The sequence below is a fragment of the Callospermophilus lateralis genome, chromosome 2 (genome assembly GCF_048772815.1).
Source record: "Callospermophilus lateralis isolate mCalLat2 chromosome 2, mCalLat2.hap1, whole genome shotgun sequence".
Taxonomy (NCBI): domain Eukaryota; kingdom Metazoa; phylum Chordata; class Mammalia; order Rodentia; family Sciuridae; genus Callospermophilus; species Callospermophilus lateralis.
In genome coordinates this window covers 35,218,687-35,242,615 of record NC_135306.1, presented here as the reverse complement: position 1 = coordinate 35,242,615, position 23,929 = coordinate 35,218,687, and the positions used below count along the sequence as shown (strand labels likewise).

Here is a 23,929-nt window from a genome sequence, read left to right as displayed (position 1 = left end):
TTTCCTTCCCAGACCTATAGTGGATAAGATTCACAGAGGTCAGACAGTTGGGGGACTGGCAGGTTGGGCTGGGCTGCAGTTGTCTGGCAAACAGTCTATTGGTTGTCAGAGATCTGGTCACCACTGGGAGAAGCTCACTGATTGACACTTGAAATGGACAAAGGTTCAGAAGTCCAACAGGCCTACCATAGAACTTGGCAGGAAAAGGGGAGGGAGGGAGGGAGGGAGTTTCAAATGAGTAGGGCTGGTTGGGGGATGGTCTTGTTGGGCCCCTCTGGTTATCTTGGTAGGGAGGCTGGGAGTCTCTCTCTCTCAATGATATGTGTCATAAGTGCTTGGCGCCTGCCTAGCTCCGAGGGTCAGTGACGGTCATAGGCAGTGGCAGTGGCAGGTGGAGCGGCTCCTCGGGCAGCAGCGCTGTAATAGTAGGGGGAACCTGGAAGAGATGAGAGAGAGAGCACTGAAGTTGAACCTGGGGTCCCCTGTTTATAGTCTGCCCATCTCTTTTCCTTCTGTCCCCTCCCCCAGCTGAAGTCACTGTCCCCTCTCACCAAGATCTTCATCTTGATCTGTTTCCTGAAAAGCAAGACTGATGAGGGCAATAACTACATCCAAGATCTCAAGGCTCCTTGCCACCAAGGGCTGGGCTCAGCCAACAGGGGCCCTGGGCTCTAAACCTGGGCCTCAATCGCCTGCTGTAGTAACTGACATGCTACTGGTACAGTCTTGCTCATTTGTTTTACCACTCTCTATGGTGGCTTTCCTGCAACTGTGGAAGAACTGAGTAGTTGCAACGGAGACTGTGGCCCACAAAGCTGACAATATGTATTATCTGTTTCATTGTAGAAAAAGTTTGCTGGCCCCTGATCTAGAAGATGAAAAGAATTCAGACTTTATCCAATGCTTTGTGGTCTAACTCTTGCCAGCTTCTCTGGACTTAACCTCCCACAAGGACTGCCCCTGCCACTCACATTCACATACCACACTCCAGCAGAAAAGAACTGTTTGCAGTAGTCTCAAATATACCATAATGTGAATGGCAACTGTAGCTGGCTGAGCATTTCCGCCGTTCTTTGCATGTATTATCTCATTTAAATCCAGGGGCAGGTAGTTAACCCACTGATCAGACTCTCAGGCCTCTGTTCCTTTTCCCATGGCGGCCTCCTGCTTGGAATACCCAGCCCGTGCCCTTTCCCTCTTTCCTGTCTGTTAAACTTCTATGCCTCCTTCAAATCCCAGTATCCCACTCTCTCTTCTGGGAAGCCCCCTGCCCTGCACTAACACTCCCCAAAAGCCTGGGCCACACACTACAACCACTTTTTTCTGTACTTTCCCCATCCCAGGGTGGAGAGTTCCATAAAGGCAGGAGCTGGGTTCTGATCTTTTTGGCATCTGGAGCCTGGAGCCTGGTGCAGTTTAGCTGAGGTTTTGGTATAAATGAACAATAGCACTGAGTGAGCAAACAGTAGTGAAGAACCCCCTCAGCTTCCTTGCCATCCATTCATCCATTCAGGAACTCACTAACTTATTTACTCTCCTTTCCTGACCTTGTTGGGTGCAGGGATGGGGGAAAAAAATGTTAATCATCAGCCTGACCCAGTCTGATATTGAGTCAGGAAGAGGATTTGAGCTTTAAGAAAAAAGCTCTAGGGAAACACAACTTGTTCTGGCAAGTCAGCCTCCTAGAGGAAGTGGAGTTGGGCTGGGCTTGGAAGACAGAGGTGACTGGGAATGTGTGTATGTAAAAGGGCAGGTGCAGGCCCTTCCTGTGACAACAGGACAGAGCCATGGGGGCCTTCACATCATGCTAGGTTCTTCCCACTGCCTCTGGTCTGCTTTCTTCAATTCTGCAGTCTGTGTACGGCTTCCAGAAGATCTGCTCTGGTCTAAAACTCCTCCCCAGGGGTGAGAGGAGCTGGGGGAATAGGGCATCAGCTGGTCTCATAACCACAAAGTTAGAGGAACTAGGCCAATATCCTCTTTTTATAGGTGAGGAAATTGACAGTCACTAAACAAAATCACATGCCCAAAGCCACAGAGCCTCATAAGTGCCAGTTTCTGGCCTGGGATTCAGGCTGTCTTCCCCTATCTCAGGATTCTTTACATAATTCAATAACCCTAATCCTAACCCTACCTTTATTTTAAATATTTTTATGTGGTGCAGAGGACCGAACCCAGTGCCTCACATGTGCTAGGCAAGCACTTTACCACTGAGCCACAACCCCAGCCCTAGCAAGCCTCTTAATTCCCCAGATGAGACAACTCTTATTTATTCTGAAACTCACCCACTCCAATCCAAACCAATCTGGTGATTCTCCAGGATACCATAACTGGGGGCTGAGACCTGGGGTTTGCCAGTGAGGCTCTACCATATCTTGGCTGTAAAACCTTGAACATGTGACTTTGTTTTTCATCTGTAATAGGGGGTCACAGTGGGGCTATTGTGACCATAAAATAAGGATATAAGAGTACTGTGGATTGTCACTTTTCTAAGCCCTTCATGTCTATTAATTTTTTTTTTTTTTGTACTAGGGATTGAACTCGGGCGCTTAACCACTGAGCTACATCCCCAGCCCTTTTTATATTTTATTTAGAGACAGGGTCGCACTAAATTGTTTAGGGCGTACTAAATTGCTGAGGCTGGCTTTGAACTCATGATGCTCCTGCCTCAGCCTTCTGAGCTCCTGGGATTACAGGTGTGCCACTGTGCCCGGCCATGTCTGTTAACTCTTAATTTCCACAGCAATCCTATCAAGTAAGAACTATTATCATACTCATTTTATAGATGAGAAAAAGATGGTTCGGAGAGGTTTTAAGAAAGTCATAGAGCTAGTATGTAATCAAAGGAGGTGGCTTAAGAGGGCATTTTAGCATGCATCACCTCCACTCTAAACTCAGCTCCCCCTAACAGATACACTTTTCTCTCCTCCTGCCATTCAAGGAGGCAGCATGGCCTTTAGGGGCAGGACAACAGTGGAACCAGCCTGGGAGGCATGCACACTAATCCCATGCCTAAGAACTCCCAGAGACATATTTCTCTTGCCTGTCCAGCCACCTGGAGACCTGACTCAGATACCTATCTGCCTTCATCTGCTCCTTCTTCTGTGGGATAGAGACAGCGTCAGGACAGCCTCTTACAGAGTAGCTGCAGTGCCAGCCCTGCATCTCTGCTTGAGGACAAGCCTAGGGGACAGAGGTATGTGTGTGAACAGAGTCTCCCCTGTAGGCCTGGCATGGCACAAGGGCAGAAAAACCACAGAGGGGCTAGGATTGTGGCTCAGTGGTGGAGCACTTGCCTAACATGTGTGAGGCACTGGGTTCGATTCTCGGCACCACATATAAATAAATGCACATCAACAACTAATAATGTATCAAAAGAAACAACAACAGCAACACAGAAGCTGCCTCACGAAGCGGGTGGCAAGGGATAGGAAGTGGATGATAAGGTTCCCAGCAGATTCCTGGCCTGTATTCCAGCTCCCCAGCCAGCCACCTCTGGCACCCTGCACTGGCTCACCCCCTCCCAGAGCCCAGTATTGGCCAGACCAACCGTCTAGAGCACCTTGTGTGAGAGTTTGCATTTACTGTGAAAAATGAAAACATCACCTCACAAAGCGCTCTGTCTTCCTGGTGCCCATTAGACCTCCATCTAGAATAAACTTGTCCTTTCTTCTGTCATTTTTCCTCTCTAATTCACATTATCATCAATTTACTTCCTGACACAGTCATTCCGGGCTGGCTCCCTCTCTAATCCCTTTACAGCAGCCAAGGCGCTCCTATTCTAATCCTAATCGACCGCAGCCACCCTTTCTTTCCGCCAGCCCTGGCTGCCCCCTGGCCCTCATCAGCCTGGGGGGACCCACAGGATGGGATGCTGAGTCACAGCTTCCCCCACTGGGCATGCACACAGGGAGGAAAGTTCTCCCAAGAAGGTGGTGCAATGTGTCTTCTGCCTTCATTTGATGGCGTTGAGGGTCCTCACTCAGTGAAGAGGCCTCACTCAACCAGGCTAGCCAAAGTGTAGGCAGCATGTGCCAGGTTGTGTGCAATCTGAGAGCAAGTGATGGATGGTTGTGAGCACACTTGTGTGTGCCCACACACGCATGCATGCAGGGGCTCACCTATTGATTCTGCAGGAGCACCGTGGACCACAGGACAGGTTTCCATACCCTTGGCCCCTGGCACATCCCTACCCTCCTGTTAAAGAAGTCATCAGTCTAGATTCAGGGCACATGCCAGAAGAGCATCATGTTCAGTGCCTTCCTGAAAAGGTCACCACGATGACTCTCCTCATTTTACACCTGAGCCAACCAACTCCCAGACTGGTTGATGGCCTGACTCAGGCCAATCCTGGGGCCATTGCTTATGCCTGGAGCTGCCCCACAAGCTTTGAACTCCTCCTGTGTTTGCAGTTTCCTTTGCAGAAGACCTGCCTCATTGAGTGCATCCTCCCAGCTTCCCTTGCTGCCTGGGCACAGAATTGCAAACTGGAAAGAGGCCTTTCCAGGCTGTGCATTATGTGGGCTCTGCCCATGAGCTTCTTGAATGTGATTTTTAATGGAAAGGGAGCAACTTGAGGAAGTGGACTAGGGAACTCCATTGGTTGGGAGTGAATGGCAAAGAGCCCCAGCTTTGGGTGCGAGCAGGGCAGAGCTTGTGATGCTTAAGATGGGGCACCCTGGGAAAGTTGCAGCAGAGAGCAAGTGGCTGTGGGGGTACCAACCAGCAGCATGGGAATGTTTGCAATAGTGAAGCCCTGGTAGGGTGGCTGGGTGTGTTCCTGGTTGTAAGTCCCATGCCTACCCCCCATGATTCTTGGAGCCCCTAATATTCCTTAATCTGTTTTTTCCCTTTAAACCAGAATTTATAACACAAGTCTGACAGATACAGATACTAAAATAGACCAGTTCGCCTCATCACACACAATCCTTGAGTGCTGAAAACTCTCAGACCTGTTTCTACATAGGAACGAGGTCTATTTCCAAGCTGTAATATTCTGACTGAATAAGGGACAATCAGAAAACTGCATCATATATTGCCTCTGAATACAGGCTCTGGAGTCAGTGGAGTCCTCATTCTGCCACTTGCATGCTGTGACCTCATGTGAATTAACCCTTCTGAGCCTCACTCTCCTCATCTGATGATAATATGTTTTCCATAGCATTGTTGAAAGAACCAAATGAGATAACCCAAATGACGGGTTTTGCCCAGTGCTGGGTACAATTAGCAAGTTCTCATTTAGATGAATGGAGGTTTTTTTAAAAATATTTTTGTAGTTGTAGATGGATACAATACCTTCATTTTATTTATTTTTATGAGGTACTGAGGATTGAACCCAGTGCCTCATACATGATAGGCAAATGCTCTGCCACTGAGCTTCAAGTCCAGCGCAATAAATGGAGTTTTGATTCCTCTTCCTCTTCCTCATGCTATCTCCAGCCCCCCGAACGGCCCTGAGTACCTCCCAGCATAGACATGCCTGCCAAAGTCTCCCTCATTCCCCCAGTGAACTCTCTGGGACAGAGCCTTCATCTTCCCCAAATTGGACTAACAACTAGGGCTGTGACCTCGATTTCTCCCCAGTTGGAACAGCAAAAGCCTCAGAAGTGGTGCAGCCACCCGCTTTGGTTCCTTGGATACCTAGCCAGCAGCCCATGTAGTCAGTTTCCAACTTCTCAGCCTGGCATTCAAGGTCCCCCATTTGTGCACACTCCACAGACCACCCCACCTGCAACCCCATCCTTTTGTCACATCTGCCTCAGCAGTTTTGTCCTCACTTCTCTACCTCTTGAATTTCTAGGCAAAAAAATAAAGTCCACTGCCAACCTACATGATGCAAAGTCAGAAAAAGGTGCCCCTTCTGGGCAGGACTTTGTGCCCTATGTGGGTTGGATCTCAGCCTCCATGTGTCCCCCTAGGCAGTCATAAATTGAAGCCCTGGGTCAATGTGACCTCCTTGGAGTCAAAGCCTCATCAGAAGGAGCCACTGCTCCATACTGTTGTCCAGGCCTCCTTTGAGCCATTCCCTGTGGTCTCTTAGAACTGGGACCAGGGCTCTGTCTGAGGGAGATTTCTAGGGAGGGACTTCTCAGCACAGGACTCACCCACTTGCCTCCACCCTTGCTAGAAGACACTGGGTCAGGGAGACCAGAGCTGGCCCATACCTTCTGGTCCTTGAGATGGACAACTGGTCAGCTCAGAGAAAACCATCAGGTAAGTGAGACCCTTGTTCAATACTTAGAAATGATTTTGACCAAATCAAAAAAAGAAGTCTGAGATCAATCTGCAGATTCAGGTCCTCAGGGAAACTATAGTTAGTAAGAGGCTCACAGGCTTCTCTGAGATTGGGATTTTCCCCTGCAGAGACCTGCAGCACTAATTGGCAATGTGCCTCATTTCATCCACAGTTATGCATGACATGCCAAAATGCTTTGGGCAGCCCAAGGCCCCAAGGACATGGAGTGCTGGTAGCAAGAGCGAGGTAGTGTCTGTGCTGTGTGTCTGTCCTAATCACTAAACCAGGTTTGGGAGGGGGTCAAGGCTAAGACTTCAGGACTTCCTTCACAGACCTATGCTTTGTCAACTTGAGTTTGAAGACCTCAGGTTATTGCTTTTCTGATGAAGTCTATGTTTCTCAGTCCTGAAATAATTAAGGATCCAGGGAATTAACAGGCTCTCACTTAAAAAGGCCTTGTTAAGCTGGACAGACAGACCAGAGTGGTCTCAGAGGGCCCATGTCTGACCTTTTGCTCCTCCAAGTGGAAAATTCTCAGCTGACCTTGGGGAGGGATCAGTGTTGCTGCCTGCAGGCTCCACCCACAGGTGGAAAGTGACATCTATAACCCAGGGTCTCCGCTTTAGAGTTCCTCAAGTTCCAGTTGGCACTCACCAGTTAGTTTTATGTAAGTTTATGTCAGCAAAACAAAAGACTCTTAGACTTTTGAGGGCTGAGTTAGTCCTGCTTGATCTTAGGGGAACCCTAAAACATTGATGATGTTCACAATCAGACTGGCACCAGTCTTGGACAATCTGCCAATTTGAAGTTTGGGCAGGAGATGAGTACCAGCTGAGCTCTGCCTGGCAGGCCTTCAGCTATAAAGCAGCAAGCTTCCAAAGGAACTGGCACTGCTGCCATCCATGGCAGACATCACCGATCCATCAGTGGGCCTTAGCAAGACAGTTCTCCAGGAAGCCACCACTGATCTATCCAAGTTTATGTCTTTACTACCTCTTATTTAGAGAGTTCTCACATATTTTAATGGCTCTTAAGAAATACAAGTTCCTCATAGGCAGGGAATTTTCCTACCTTCTTTCTCCCTCAGTGTCTTTTTATTCTCTTCACCTTCTATGACATTTTCCCCCAACCCCCCAAGAATCCTGGGGAGGAATGGGAGCATGAGAAGAGTGGTGTTACTGCCCTAAGGGCCCCCATGCAACCCCTGTATTCCATTGTGTGGGGCAAGCTACCCACCCTACCTTGGTGACTAGACCTCAAGATGTCGAGGGACCCTGGCCCAATGAGAAGGTTCAGATGCAGCAGCCCATGGCCCAGGGCCCTGGCAGACCTCTGCCAGTACTCACCAAGCAGCCCCGGGTTGGGGAACCTCCAGGAGTCGTTGTACGAGGAATACTGAGGATGGCTATAGGGACTCCCGGAAAACTCACTCCCTGTAGGTGGAGGAGGAGAGAGAAACAGGAACTAAATATCAAATCAAGTTTGGAAAAAGCCCTGAGTCCCAGCCAGCCTGAGTGCTGGTGCCATTTGCCTTCAATATAAGCTTCAGGTACTTTTCATAACCAATAAAGGCAGGTTGGGGCCACATCCTTATTAAGTGAGCAGCCAACCTTGTCACTGTTTATTTCCCCCTAAAGCCCTTTGTATCCTGGGAGTGAAAAGCATTCTCATGTTGGCACCATGGAGCCACCAAGTTCCAGGTGTTCTGGGGGGTCACTGGCCCATTTTATAAGTCTGAGGGACTCACAGAACGGCCTTGATACACCTGCCCAAGCACAAAGCCCTAGATCACCATGCTCTCAGTCCTGGCTGAGGCCACTCCAGAACCTGGAGTGCTTCAGCTTCATGGCCCATAACCTCAGCTCCAGTCTGGCCTGTGAGTGCTGGGGTGGCTGCCTGTAGAGCCTCCTGTAGTCAGGGATGAAACATAAACCCAGACCCTCTCATTGTAGATGCAGATGGAGTCTTCTAGGCACTCTGGGGCAGTGGCTCTTGGTGTGCTCAGGCAGGTACTATGAGGTGTGCCAGGATGGGAGGTAGCATGGGATACCCCATGGATTGGCCCACCAGCTTAAAGAACAGTGTACTGCATCTGGCTCTTTCCTGGGTACACAACAGCCCCAGGAGGGTATCCTACCAGCATCCAGGTCAGAGGCAGGAGCCTGAATCCTGTCCTCCACACCCTTGCTGTCTTGCTGTCACAGCCACCATGGCCTGCTTGTCTCACTCTGTGGCCAGGGTCCCCAGGGGTCAGACTTGGGCCCTGACCCTTAATTGGGTGCCTGGCAGAGGGTGTCCAGTAAAGGCCCTGGGGCAGGGCATAGAAAGTTGTTGAGTGGTTTTCTTCAGCTACTGGGTGCAGAGCACAGGGTTCTCCTCTGTTGGTGATGACAGGCTTTACACAGCTCCATGAGCATGACTCCACAACACCCCCATAGAGATCTATAGAGGCCAAAGGGCAAGAGTCTCCAGAAGGGGCCAACCAGAACTCAGAACCAAGAGCAATGCTCTCTCCTGTGGCCTAAGCCCAAATGTGTGGCCCATGGGGCTTGGCCAGGTAGGGGCCCAACAGTGAGGCTAAGCCAAGGGGCCAGCCCTCACTGCTACTGGGACCAGCCAGCCTCTTCCCACCTCCAAGGCACACAGGCAGAGTGCGTGCATACACACACACACACACACACACACACACACACACACACACACGCTCCTCCTCAGGCCTCTCTGGGGGCCACTCCCAGCCTGACAGGCTGAGCCTTCCAATTCTCTGTTTTTTATGCCTCAGTGGTCAGGGTGTCAGGTTCTGGCATACGGAGGGAGAGCATGGTGACAGTGCTGGGCCGCAGCAGCCCAGCCTCAGCATATCCATCACACCACAGAGCCGCCTCCTCCTCCTCCTCCTCCTCAGGGGCAGGGTGGGGGAGCAGAGACACAGAGAAGGGACACCGCTCTCCCCTCTGGCTCTGGGTGCCTGTGGAGCTGCTCTTTCAGAGGCACTTCCTGACAGCACCATGCCTGGACCTGGGGCATCAGGCTACCGTGGCAAAGGCCATCTATATTTAGCAACATCTTTCTTACTGCCAGGCCCAGTCCACTGCTGCTTCTTCCAGGAAGCCTCCATGATCTCCAGCCCCCAAAATTGCAAGTCTCAGGTCCACTGGGGTGGGCGGGGACTGTGTTCATTTTGTACATGTTGTCCATCCCCAAATTGGCACTGGCTCCTAGAGGCCTACAGGGGACCACAAACAGCTCCCAACTCCTCTAGAGGATGCACCTAACTCAGGATCACTACCTTCCACCCCATCCCCACTTGCCTGGCCTTAGAGTATTAGTGACAAGGCTCTGGGATACCTCTTCCCCTGGAAGTCCCTCTCCTGCCTCTCCCTAGGCAGACCCAGTTTGCTGTATCAGCCCCAAGCACGAGATTTTCCCTGCCCTGGATGAACATCCTGGGGCATGGGTGTCTGGCCTCTGTGACTCCTCTATCTGTGTGCCAGCCCCCACAGACAGAGGGTACTCAATGGACCTCTCGTAGCTTCCTGGCTTATTCTGTTATAGATGTCACTGTGATTCCCTCCTCTACTCCTTCTAGTTTTCTTTCAGGCAAGACCCTACTATGAGGCCTTCCCTGACTACCCCATTCCTCTCTCTTGCTCTATTTTTCTGTATAGAGAGCATCCCACTCCAATCTGTCCTGTTTATCATGCTTACCTTGTTAATTACCTGCCCCTTCTACTAGGCTGTAGGCTCCTTGGGGAGCAGAGAGACTTGTCCATGTCTCTATCCCACCCGTCAGCACAAGGCCTGGCATCGAGCAGACATGGAAAACTATTTGTTGAATGAATGCATGGATAAAAAAATGGGAGCTTCTAGGTCAACCAGAGATATACTACCAGAGCAGACTTCTCTAACTCAGGTGATGGCTAGTATTACTTCCATTATTTGTCCCCATAGTCGGGGGTATATCCTGCTGTGTGCCAGGATTCAAACCAATTTCTCTGACTTCATTGCCTACCACACCATCCTGCCCCTCAGTGGAGCAAATGAACCTACTGCCCCCACCATGGTGTGCTAAGAATTGTGATGTGATAGGCAACCTCAGCCTGGGGCCCCTGTTCTATGAGATGGCCTAGAAGACTGGTGCACTCTATGTAAGGGGAGCTTGACCATCTCCAGGGCATGAGGCTGACCCAGGGGTTGGTCCAACCTCCTGTTGAGGACCTGATATGTATGGTGCCTGAGTATCTGAAGTGCTAGATAGGAAGCTTGCTAAGTATAGGACGCCCTCACCCCATGAGATATGGGGAGGCCAGGTCTTCAATCACCAAGAAAGCTATCTACATTCCTATTCTATCCAAGCCACAAAGCTTACTGGGAAGCAGTAGATCACAGGAGGTTCATGCCAACAAGCTACCACTGGATCCCATGGGCCACAGTCAGTTTGGCACAGAAGCTGGAAACAAGGGTCCTGGAGCCAGTGTGGATTTAAATCCTGGGTCTGTCTCTTCCTAGCTTTGTGACCCCCAATAGGCCACTCAACCTTCCTGTGCTACAGTTTCCTCCTCTATTAAGTAGGGCAATTGAAAGCTTATTGTAAAGACCATGTGGTTTTTGTAGAGGCCACATGAACAGAGTACCTGGCACACAGTGAAGGCTCAGCAAATGCCACCCACAATGACAATGACCCTGTATCAGTCCCCAAGACCTCCTTGCATCCAGAATCTCATGTAATGCTCTTGACTATTCTGTGAAGCTCACAAGAATGGGTATAACTGACTGCACTTCATATGTGAGAAAATGGAGCCTGCAGAGGGTGGGGAGACTTGCCCAGGTTGGGGGATCCAGGCTCCTGTCTCCCAGCACAGGGATCTCTTGCCTCAGTGACACTACTTTCCCACCTGGGCCTCTGTTTCCCCATTTGTAAAAGGACAGAATAGTCCAAGTCCTGTCTAAAGGTCCTTCTTGTCTGCTGAGCCTGATTCTACTCTGCTGCCACAGGGTTGTTCCTCCTGGGCCCTCACAGCTGCTCTGGACCCCACCTGATCCTGGGTCCCTGAGCTCTAGGGGGGTCTAGTCCTTTGCTTCATTTTCCCTGTCTGAACTCACTGCCATCCTCTGAGGGGCACTCACCTTCTTTGCTGAAACCTCATAAAAGCTGTTGGAAAAGTGAGGTTTGTCTAGCCAGAGGCCTGGGAATACCTCTGGGGAAAAGGGGAGCTATGAGCCTAGCCTTAAAGGATGGGTAGGACTTTGAGAGCACAGGGAGCTTAGGCACCCCAGGCCAAACAGAGGTCTGGGGCTAGGTGGTCAGGGTGTGACCCGAGTAGCCAGACCTCCTATGTGGCTGCTGTAGAGCAGAGCCAGGATGGGACAGGATGTTAGCATTTCCTCCTGTTGTGGCTGGGACAGCCAACGCTACAGGCCAGGGAGTGATAGCAGCTGGTGGACAGGCTGGAAGAGTAAGCTGGGGGTCCCAGAGATCCACCTGTGGTCCTGCTGCCACAGCACAGGTGAGAGGGGACACAGCCTGGGAGGTGACATAGCCATACAATCAATAGGCACAAAATCTTCCTCAAGAGCAGGAATGATATTCACAGGGCAAAAAATGCAAATCCCTGGTTCTGGCTTTTGCTGGGGTCTCCAGAGGTTCAGCCAGAAGGCCCAAGATAAAGATCATACAATAAATGCCTTTTCTAAAGATTTTTCCCCAGCACAAAGGACAAAGATATTGCCCAGCACTCGTCACCTCTTTCCACCAACTGATCCATGCTTTGGGCATTTCTCAAAAATGCCTACCTCGTAAATTGGAAACATATTCTTATTGCATTTATAGAAAAGCTTCTATGAGGCCTGCTTGGGGTGCCAGCTTGTGCCTAGGTGGCTGTCACTCAGTAGGCAGTGGGAGGTACACAGCACATGGGCCCTCCTCAGAAAGAAAGTGGGTACACACAGGACAGATACTGACTGACACAGAAGTCCCTCTACTCACTGGCTGTGTGGGCCTGGGCAAATGATTGGACCTCTTTGGGCTGAGTGTCCTCATCTTGAATATGAGCCTCTGGTCTGAATGTCCCCACTAAAACTCAAATTGAAACTTGAATCTTCATTATGAGGTATTAAGAGGGTACAAATTTAATCAAAATATGGTATTTGTAGGTATTTCAGACTTTTTGGGATATAAGGAAGGTTAAAGGAGGTCATGAGAGTGGGACCATAAGGGTGAAACCCTAATTCAATGGGTCTATATCTTTATAAGAACTGAGGTTCTATCTTGTTATATGATAGTCTTTGTCATCTTGGGACTTGGTAGAGTCCCCATTTGTAAGAAGGACTTCACCAGATGCCACCACCCAACCTCAAAATTCCTAACCTTGAGAAATGTGAGCTAAATCAGATTTTATTGTTTATAAGTATTGAGTCATAGCAGCAGGAAATGAACTTAGACAAGCACCTACATCACAGGATGGTGAGAGACAAATGATATAATGTTCCTGGAAGAACAAACCTAACTTCTCCCCATGCCAAAGAGACTGGAGAAGGTGGGAAAAAGAAATACCCTCCTCTAACAACTGGATCAAACTCTAAATGGAATTTTAGAGCTTTCGCTGCATTCTTGGATATGCAAAGGGAAGCCAAGCTCTGGGTACAGGAGTAAAGTTGGAAAGAGTTGAGTGCTGTACTAAGAAAATGGAAGGAACTGAACTGTGGGAACTAAAGATGCACACAACCCATGGTGGGCAGGGGGGATGTTTAAGAAGAGAAAGTTCAAGTTCCCATCTTAAATTGTCTGTTGGGAGTTTAACCTAGCCCCTTCCCACCTCCCATAGATTCACAAAGCCTGCTACACACTTGCTATGGTTTGAATAGTTTGTCCCCTCCAAAACTCATGTCAAAATGTGATTGCCATTGTAGCTCTGTGAAAGACGGAGGTCTTTAAGAGGTGATCAGGTCATTAAGAGGGGTTAACGCCTTTCTTAGGAGAATGGGCTTTATAAAGTGCCCATTCGCCTTCTGCCACATTATGATGCCCTGGCTAGACATCACTGCTATGGCCTAGAACTTTCCAGCCTCCAGACTGTGGGCCAAAATACACTTCTCTTCGTCACAAACTATTCATTCTTAGGTATTTTGTTATAGCAACAGAAAACAGACTAACACAACACTCCAAGACTGGCATTGCTGTTTTCTCCCCACATGAAAATCAGAGGAAGTAGTTGGGGTGTTGTGTTTGGGTGGCCATTGTGGGTGGGATGAAAGAATTTAATTAGAGAACAGTATAGATCATGGAGCCCAAGAAGCCTGAGCCAGAGGTGAGCATGGGAAAATGAGTCTCCACCTGGAGATGTTGCAAAATTCTCGGGGAAGACATCAGACTTTTCCATGAGATGGCAAACGAGGGTTTGAATCAATCTTGAGTTCAAGACACAGGGGATGGCAGCAACTCTTGGTATTGTTTGAAGAAGGGAAAGGTGTGGTGAGGCCAGAAGAGTCCACTGCATGTGCAAAGGCAGGGAGGAGGGACCAGCAAATGGTTCATAATGGGAGTCCTTGGCTACTGTCATCAGGACTGAGAATAGAGGGCTGTCCAGTGTCACCTTCAGGATGTGCTCCAGCCCCCACTCTTGTTCAGAGCTGCTCATCCTGGAGGAGAAGACAGAAAATGGCCTCTGGAGTCACACAGACTCAGGCTGTAGACCATGCTCTGCTGCTTATAGGTTGTGTGGCTTTGGGATTGTGGATTTACCTCTTAAGCCTCAGTTTCCTCATCTGTAAAATGGAGAAAAGGGAAGTCTATTTTTTAAGCTTGTGGAGAAGACCAAGTGACTTTGTGGTTACAGATGATCTCTGCAAACCTGTGTGAGGAGCAATATGAACCTTCTCTTCACTGATGGTGGAGCTATCAAGCTCAGCAGAAGGAGTGCTCCCCATACTCCTTCTCAAGACAGAAAAGCTGAAGGAATATTAGAGGGACATCTGTAAGGCCACCACCTGGTTCTGCCATAAAGTTTTGTTTGTGCTTGTCATATATCTCCATTTTTTGCATTTCCAAGTAAATTGCAAGTATCAGTACATTTTCCCTTAAGTACTTCAGCATGCATATTATTAGCTGAAGTTCATTATTTGTTTAATGAACAAATTTTTCTTTTTGGATGTAAAATTTACACATAATGAAATGCACAAATCTTCAGGGTACTATGGTGTTTTGAAAAATGCATGATACCCAGGTAAAGTTACAGAACATTAGCATCACTCCCAAGAGAGAAAGTTGTCTTGTGATGAAGAAGAGAGACATCTGACCAAATGAGAACCCGACTCTGGGGATCTGAGTCACCTTCCCATGCGTGCAGAGCTCTGAGTTCAGCACTTCTGCCCAGACCCTGACTTGCTGAGACTCCTGACCGACCAATTGAGTTCCACCTCAAACCCCTGCCACAGAGCCACTAAACAAAGAAGTTGGAGGAATGTATGTTCTTTTCTCAAAGACTAAGAAGGAAAGCAGAGGCTTAAGAGACCAAGGATAAACATGGGGTTCTCCCAAACAGCACTGTCTTCCCAATACAGAAGAGCTGACTATAAAGACCAATGTGATAACATGAAAATAAAAAGTTTCTGGGGGCTGTGATAAGCTGTGCTGAATGCAACTGCCCTGGAGATTCCAGGAACAGGAGCTTCACCAGAATCAGAGGTGTTTTCAGTTTCCCCTTCGCTCAAAGCTCTGAGATGGCAAGAAAGTCAAAGTTTTCTAAAATTCTCAGAAGTGACAGGTAAACGGGCTCAGTGTAGCTCTTAATTAACCCAAAACGACACCTGCCAGATGATGGGGATTTGCAGAGCGCGCTGGGGGCCGACCCCATCTGCAGATGGTGGGCTCCCACCTCTGCTCGAGACCTTGGCCGGCTGTAATTAACATACAGAAAGTCTTTCAAAGTGACTTCGCAGCCAAGTTCTATTTCTGAAGGAGTCAAACTGGGCTTGGAGAGAAAATCTTTGTGGAGGAGGAGAAGGAGGATGGAAAGAGTTCAATAGGGCCACGAAATTTCTTCAGCTTCTCTCTGAGGCTTTGTAGAAGTGTCACGTGCAGCAGATCGGGGGTCAGTGTGTACCGGGCATTGCTGCACAAAACTGTCTATGACTTGGGTGATCAAAACCATGGCCTTTCACAACATGTATATTTAACAAATAGATCTATACATCCACACAGCACTATATTTAATAGTTTAAACTATTATCTATAATGTACATATAGGCAGGATACATACACATATGGGTATACATAATATGCATACACTCTGGATTCTGGGGCCCTCTGAATGAGTTTGAGCAAGCCAATTCTCACCAAGCCTCAGTTTTCTCATCTGTGAAAATGGTGTGCATGGAAAAGATTCACATAAAACGACCTGCAGGAGGCTTCCCCTCCTGCACTACAGACAGGAAGGCCCACAGCCTGGGCCCATGAAGGCCGAGGCTGTTCGCCCTCCCTCTCTACACAGCAAGACCTTCCTGAGCTCCCAACAGGGAGACGAAAACCTGAGCTCAGTAAAGGTCAGCCCTGTCAACCCCGACAGCCCAGCACACCGCACATCGATCCATTGCTGGGAAAAACCTCTTCTCCCACCAGCTCAGGCCAGCCATGAAGGCCTTCAGAAAAACAGGGAAGAGAAAAACCAAGAGAGAGGGCGAGCGTGACGGGGAGAATACTCAATGCTTCTCGTTTCTGTTTCTTGGAGAGAGCCACAGACTTTGTGGCTGAAGAGTAGCACTGGGTAGGTCACAGGGACACTGGGTGGAGACCAGGGCCAACCCACGTGAGACTCTGTCACTGGCCAGCTGTGAGGCAGCTTAGTGACCTTTCTGGGCCTCAGTTTTGTCCTCTGTAAAGAAGAAGCTGCTATGCCCATTTCCTTTTGTCCCCACCTATGAAAACTCCAATGTAGGGAACCTCTGGTGATTCCCTGCTGCCTGACAGTGCCCCTGCCCTAGGCCACAGGGCACCCCCACATCTACCAGCTGACAGTCCATCAGGGGCAAGAACTGGAGCTTTTGGGCCACATGATGCCCATTGACACAGATTGATGGCTGTCCAGTGTTTTGAAGGAACAGTGTGTCATTAGTCTCAGACCAGACAATTTCTATGTTGTCCTGGCCACAAGGCTGACTTCTTTTATCCTGTGGCCTGCTTGGCCATTGTAGGCATCTCCACTGGAGACTGTGGCTATCTGTGGCATATTTTAATCAGTTCTGGTCCACTGTTCATACACTGTTTTGCTGTGGTCTTATTCCAAAATTCTGTCCCCTCCTGTCAGCATCTAAGCAAACAGTGGGCAGGACAATAGGCAAATGATCCCTGCAGACTCACCGGGTGCTGGGTAACACCTGACAAGAGAGACCTCAGCATCTGGCATGCCAGCTCCTAGAGCATTGGTACACCCAGGCTGTAGTGCCCATAGATGGCACACTCATTAGGACCAACACCCAAGAAGGCTCACGAGTAAAGGTCCTTCAGGTCTCTACCATGGACCTTCCCAGTCACCGTCTCCTGCCTTGTGCCAGGTCCCAGGGCTCCACACAATCTGTGTTCCCCATGCGTGTGCCACATTGTCCTCTTCACCTGTTGTTCCTTTCATCTGAAATGCCACCTTCTTTCCCTCATGTTCAATTTCCAATTTGTCAAGACCCAGCTTAGATACTACCTCCTCCAGGAAGCCTTTCTGGATCAACTGTCCTGCTGAGGGCATTCCCCATTTTTCCCTGATTGCCCAACCCTGGGCTATCACTACATTCTCTAGCCAGGCTCTGGGTCATTTGTGACCCCATCTAGCCTCCCCTGCTGTTGAGTCTGTGTCCTCCTCAAGGGCAGGAAGCAAGGCTGACCGTCTGTGACAGATGGACCCTGATAGCCCCTTCCAGCCCCAACATAGGGCCCTGCCTCCAATACACATGCTGACCGAGTAAGCACTAGGAGTGCCCAATAGTCCCTTGAGCCAGCCCCAGTCAGAATCAGAATGGAAACAGGTCATGAATTTCATGCTGGAAGAATTGTGCTGGAATCTGTGCGAGGAGTCCTTGATCCCTGCAGAGGAAGCCGGTACAATACAGAGAGGCAAAGGGGCTAGGTCTGCTGCAGGAACCACAGTGCAGGTGCCACTTGTGAAGAGGGGCTCAGGACGGATGGTCTCCAGAGGGCTCGGCACACCGCCTACCCCAGACCTTGACAGACCTCCCCTGACACACAATAAAGCACTAATTTTGGATCACTTCAAAAGAGCACAGGAGTAAAAACTTGAAAAAGGAAGGAGCAAAAACATTACTGGTAGTTATAGCCCAGACCAGGCTAAAGCTGGCTTGCAAAGATAAGAAAGTTCTAGGTTTTTCTTAGAGCCTTTTCTCTGCACCCATTTTACCACTGGAAGATGCTCATCCTGGAAACCTGAAGAGTTTCTTTGAGGTACCAGAAGACCTGTCTCATAGACTCACCCTCTAGACTCCAGGTTCCACATTCAGGTGGGATAACATTGAATTGTATTCCCAAGAAAATCCAGCTCACGTATCCGTGATGGATGCTTAATAAATTCCCGAGGTTCTTGTGCATCCGGCCTAAGCTGGATTCATTCCAACCGTCAGGACACACTTTTCTTGGAGCTACTCAGAACAGCATTGGAGTTGGAATGCATGATTAAAAAGTTGGTTGTGGTAGAAAGTAACACTGTCCCCCCACTCCGCAAAGTTCTAAGATTCCTCATGGACCACACACACTGCACTTGGAGAAAACTTATATTACATTTATGACTTGGGGATCCTTTTACTTTTATTGGTGATGGGCTTTTTTTTAATGCTTTTTTTAAGTTGTTGATGGATCTTTATTTCACTTATTTATATGTGATGCTGAGAATCAAACCCAGTGCCTCACACATGCTAGGCAAGCGCTCTACCACTGAGCCACTACCTCAGCCCCAATGGGCTTGATTTTGATCAATCCATTCCATTTGGCATTCAGGGTGGCTTGACTCCATTCAGAGCTCTGTGCTGGACTCCAGGGGGATACACAGTAGACAAATCCAGGCCTCCATGCTCTTGGGACTCCCTGTATTGAAAGTGATTCTTAGATCCAGACAAGACATGGGGGTGACAGTAAAGGGCAAGTGGATTCAGAAACAGAGTGTCATTCATTCAGCTAAGGTATCCAGGAAGGCTTCCTGTAGGAAGTGATTGCAATTTGGGCCTCAAAGGATATTCAAACTTCAACATTTAGATGGTCACTAGAAACATTTAGAAGGTTACTACTAGCTCAGGCTATTTTCTGAAGTGTTGAAGTGCATGGAAGGGAGTCTCCAGTTCATCCCAAGCAAAAAGCCAGTCCAGCAGGCTGCAGTGTGTCCTGGTGCTAGAGCTGGATATCGAAGGCTCCTCTGAAGGCCCCTGTTCAAGGCTTGGTCCCTGCAATGGAGCTGCTGGAGGTGCTCTAGACTTTCAAGAGGTGGGGTTACGGGGAGGTCCTCAGGTCATTGAGGGACCCCTACTCCTGTCCTCTGTGCTTCCTGGCTTCCCATGTGAGGGCCTGGTACCTGAAAGGCAGTGGAAGACTCCTGGACACGGAGCCAGTCGGTCCTGGTCAAAGCCCACCAGCACTTCGTGGTAGGGCGAAGTCACTTTAACTCTCTGAACATAAGCTCCTCATCTGCAGTGGCTATTAGGACACTTACAGGGATAAGAAATATTGATGCATTTCAAAGCCCTTTGTGAATTAAAAAGTGTCATACAAATGTGAAGGGGATATTCCATATTTACCTCCATCTTTTGTGTGACTGTTGAAAAAAATAGGTACACTGGGGCTTTTCTTTTTAAACAAAAATTATAGTTCTAGATATATTTCTTATATTTCAACAAGCATCTAATTTTTTTTTTCTGGTACCAGGGATTGAACCCAGGGGAACTTAACCACTGAGCCACATCCCCAGCCCTTTAAATTTTTTTTTTTTTTTTTTTAATTTTGATACAGGGTTTCACTAAGTTGCTTAGGGCCTCACTGAATTGCTGATGCTGTCCTGGAACTTGCAATCCTCCTGCCTCAGCCTCCCAAGCTGGGAAGTGTCTAAAATTCTTGACTGAGGAAAGAAAGCCTCACACTGTGTCTCAATCACAGTGTGGCTTTGGGCACATCCCTTCCAGGTTCACTTAGCTTCAGTTTCCCCAAGTGGACAGTGGTGACATGGGAGGAAGACAAGATTGGCTGGTGTCTGGTCTTTCTGTGCTGAGGAACACTGTCCTCTGCAGCCCCCACCACCCCCACCACTCCTATGCAGATGATCCTCTGTTTAAATCATGAGTCCAACCACCCACCTTTGCAAAGGGTTCTGTGAGGTCTTTTTTGTGGGCAAATAGACAATTTCCACCAGGTTGACTACAAAGATGAAACAAGTCCCCAGCCCCTGTCACCAGACCAGGACTCTCCAGTACAGGGACCCAGTAATGTCCCCCCACATAGCCCCAAAGCCTATAGGGACTCCTTCCCCCAGCTCAAGGCTGGCCCGGAGCTGACTTACTTTTCCGCGGCCTTGACCTTGGCCTGTTCCTCAGAGCAGCCAGGGGTCCTCTTCTGAAGAAACTGCCTCCCCCAGCTCTGCTGGCCTGAACGCCCGTGGCTGACTAATGAGACGGAGGTGAAGGTGTCATACCTTGCTGGGAAGTCACAGTGCTAGTCCCGACCTGCACCGCCTGCCATCAAATTTTAATGCTGCTGCTGACATATTTATGGAATGCCTCACCCAGTGTTTGCGAGGAGACCAGACAAGATTTACCTCCACAATTACTCCCACATGCGCGCTGGCAACTTGGCGGCACCGAGGCTCCAAGCCCCACTGTGCCCCAGGAACGCACTTCATTCTGTACACCTTTCCTGCCCCCAGCAAGCAGGGCCCGGGACTGGGGAGGGGGAGATGAATCAGACACGGTCCCTGCCCACGGAGAGCCCGCGGTCTGCAGGAGGGAGCCACACACACATAAATTACCTGCACCCTGGGTGGCTGGGGACTGGCACTGAGACAAGTACTAGAGGCAGGACGGAGGGGAGTTATTTCTTCCATCAGAGTCCAGATCAAGAGGGAGGTCAAAGATCAGGGACTCTCAGGGTGGCCACTTGCTTTGGTTTTCTTGGTCACTCCTGTCTTAGGCTCCTGGGGCTCTCCATTCCCTCCCTGATGCTGGCCTCGGTTCAGCAGCCTCTTTCAATGTCTTTGCACCTGTGCCGTCCTTTGGGGCTCTCCTTCCCAGAGTTGCCTGGGAGTGCCACCCCTCCTTACCCTTCCTCCCCTGCCAACACATCTCTTCCTCTTTAAGTTTTACTGTCCCCCACTGCAGAGCTGCCCAGGGGCAGGAGCCATGTGCCGGGTTCCCAGCCAGTGGGTCTCAAACCTTGGAACCATCTGGGGGCCTGGAAAACTCCAGAATACCAGGCCACACCCCAGATGGTTCACGGGGACTGGAGTTCACAGGTATTATTGGTCTAGACTTGGAGGCGATTCCAGCGCACAGTGAGTCTGAGAGCCAGTGGACAGGGACTGGTCCTCAGGCTGTGTGGCATCACCCTCACCTGAGGATGCTTAGAAACGCAGCATCCTGGCCTGGTCTAGACTTACTGAGCCACAATCTGCTCTGTGAGATGATCCCCAGTGACATGAGTGACAAAGTTTGAGGAGCACTGATTCACGTTGAAGAGTTTCCCAGCATCCTCAGGGGCACCCTGGTGTCAGTCCCCTGAAGTAGAGCCCCTAGGAAAGCCAAGCTCCAAGAGGGCTGGCCACTGCTGGCTAACCACCAAGAAAGGCTGGCTCATGTGGGTGGACTCCAGTCAGGACATTGGGGCAGGTGCCACCATTGCCAGAGAGCTTGACCAGGCACGGGTTCTGTGGAGGGAGCTGAACTAGGACCACCCCTCAGCATGGTCCACACAACTCCCAAGGCTGGAGCCCTGATGCAGTCCTATCTCTACCACCAACTTATTGGAGCAAGGCCTTCCCTGACCAAGCCTCGGTTTCCCCAGGAGCACAGTGAGGAGGTCACCCTCAAGTTGGCTGTGCTGAAGGAAATCTGTTCAACTGACACTTTCCTCTGTCAGCCAGTCCACAGACCTGGCAAAAAGGCAGCTTTGGGAAAGGGAGGACAAGGAAGGAGGAGTGGAGACACCACCCACGGGAACACATGCAGAGCAGTGGGAGAGCCCCACAGGTGTGCTGGGGAGACCCACTGTGTGTCCACTTTACCTGTCCATTCCCCAGAAACTGTCTGAGTGCCTACCGCTCAACACTGAGGACAGAGTCCCCAATAAAAACAGACAACAGGCCCACCCTCTGTCAGCTTATGTTCTAGTGCCACAGACAATGAACAAGACAATTAAGTTAAAACAAAGCATACAGTATGCTAGATGGTGTGTTAAAGAGAAGACATAAAGCAGGAGACAGAATAAGAAACATTGGGGAGGAGGTAAAATTTTAGAGTGGGTACGGATGACTTTTCTGAGAAGGTGATTTTTGAATAAAAAGCAAAAGGAAGTGAGAGTTAGCAATGTGAATATCTGTGGGAAGAGCACTCCAAGCAGAGAGAACAGCAAGTGCAAAGGCCCTGAGGCAGGTGTGTGGGTGGTATGTTGGTAGAACAGCAAGGAGGCCTGTGTGGCTGGAGAAGAGAAGGGAGAGGGAGGGAAAGAGGTGAGATTAGGGAGGGAAGTGGTCAGGCGATCATGGAAGGACAGTGACTTGTACTCTGAGTGAGCAAAGGACATGGCCTGACTCAGCCTACCTAGGCTGCCATGTTGGGAAGGACTGAAGGGGGCAAGGGTGGGAGGAAGGCCACTGTAAATAGAGATTTAAAGATCGACCTGTCCCCAGAGTGGAAACTGCTGGACTGGGAAGGGGATGTGGCCATGCAAGCAGAGATCAACTGACCAAAGTCAAGGATGCTCACAGGGTGGGGCTGTTGAGTAGAAGGGTTCTATTCCTGGCTCTGCATGACCTTGGGCCAGCCCTTCCTCTCACTGAGCCTATCACAAAAGCCGCACCGAGGGTCACCGTGATGTGGTAGGACTCTGAGGGCATGGATGGGGAAGCTGGGTAAACGGGCACCTGTCCTGCGGCTCAGGAAGGCAGGGCGAGGCATCCTGCTTGTCCACTAGAGGGAGCTGTGGCAATGCTTCCTCCAGCAGAAATGGAGTTTGCCAGCTTCCTGGGGCCTCATCAGGGGAATTTCAGAAGTCCCCAGCGGGGCTCCCTGGGGTGGGAGCAGCTGTGCCTCTGAGAAGTTCCCATAGTGCCAGGGATCCTGTGATTGGCAGAACTTTTCCTCTTCAAAAGACATTCTGGACAGCCCAACAGCAGCTATTTAAGAAGTTGGTTCCCTGGAACCCTGAGGTTCTGTCTGTCTCTTCCCATGACCCTAAATACACAAACCAAAGGGTAGCTGGGGACAAAGGTCGCGTGGGAAAGGAAAGCCAGCCCTGGCTCAAGGCGTTTGGTGTCCAGCAGGCTGAATGGCTGCGGGTTCACACCTGCACATTCTTGGGCCGCAGGTTACTCAGAGCAGCTCCTCAAACAGTCCCAGCATCTGCCCCGAGCCAGGCTCCATGCTGCATGGTGAGGGATTCTGCCACACAGCAGAAACTCAGGCTGTGAGGCCTCCTCTTTTCCTCTAGGGAGCCAGAAGTAGCTGCAGTTCTGAATTTCTCAGGGTTTTTACCTCTCCACTTAGCTGAAGATCTAAAAGACCCAATAAGATGCCCTAAAAACAGATGAGGGTCGGGCAGGACAGCCATGTAGGGATGGCTGGGTTGTTCACTGCACAATTGCAGCCAGCCAATTGGGCAAATGAAGATTGAGATCTAGCCCGCTCTTTACTCACCAAACTCTGAATCTTAGCAGGAGGCTGTATCCACTTATGAGAAGGAAGGAATAAGGTCCTGAGAAGTGGCCTGGGAACAGCCTCGGGGAAGGTTCAAATAAGCTCTATGGTATCAACTCTCACTCCCACAGTAGCTGCTTCTTTCTGCTGGCACAGAGGAGGAGGAGAGCATACAGACACAGCAGACCTTCAAAGATAGCCACACCTGCTCCCACCTGAGTTCTGTCCTTTCAACCTGCATTTATTTGGTACCAAGGATGTGTCAGGCACAGCAGGAGGCATAAATCATCACCAGGTGGGACAGTCACGCCCTTCGCAGGAACTGAGGGAGGCCGGCCCAGTTCAGGACTGGGGCCTGGGTTGCACTCCAGCAGAGGCCTGATCTGGCTCTCGGGCCCTGCACTGTCTGCTGTTCGACCGACTCTGAGGCCTGGGGTGTGGCTCAGTGGCAGAGCACTTGCCTAGCATATACGGGGGTGAGGGTGTGTGCTTGGGTCCCATCCCCAGCACCGCCTCCCCCACCCCCAAACACACACACACACACACATACACACACTCACGGGAGTTCAAGGTCAGCCTGAGCAACATAGAGACTCCAACTCAACAAACAAAAGGCTCTTCAAGACTAGGGGCCTTTATCCTGATGCTGCCCCTCAGGCAAGTTACAAAGAGGAAGCCAGCGCTCCTCAGCTCCCTCCTCAGTGGCTTGGGACAACACCAACCCAACCTGACCTGCTGGGGCAGCAGTGGAAGTCACAGGTGGGAGAATGGAGAGTTAGCAGGGAAGTTCCAAGTAAATGTCATCACAGT

General features: G+C 49.9%; 1 protein-coding gene across 2 annotated transcripts in view; it reads right to left on the bottom strand.

The window, feature by feature from the left end:
- Positions 1 to 247: 247 nt before the first annotated feature.
- Positions 248 to 23,929, bottom strand: part of Pax5 (paired box 5) — a 180,074-nt gene continuing 156,392 nt past the window's right edge. For both annotated transcript variants that reach the window (XM_076843275.2, XM_076843276.2), the window contains 2 exons: positions 7,582 to 7,668; positions 248 to 436 (listed from right to left, as the gene is read on the bottom strand). In XM_076843275.2, coding sequence (XP_076699390.1) covers positions 360 to 436; positions 7,582 to 7,668 — 164 coding nt within the window. In that variant the 3' untranslated portion in view covers positions 248 to 359. The remainder of the gene's footprint in view (positions 437 to 7,581; positions 7,669 to 23,929) is intronic.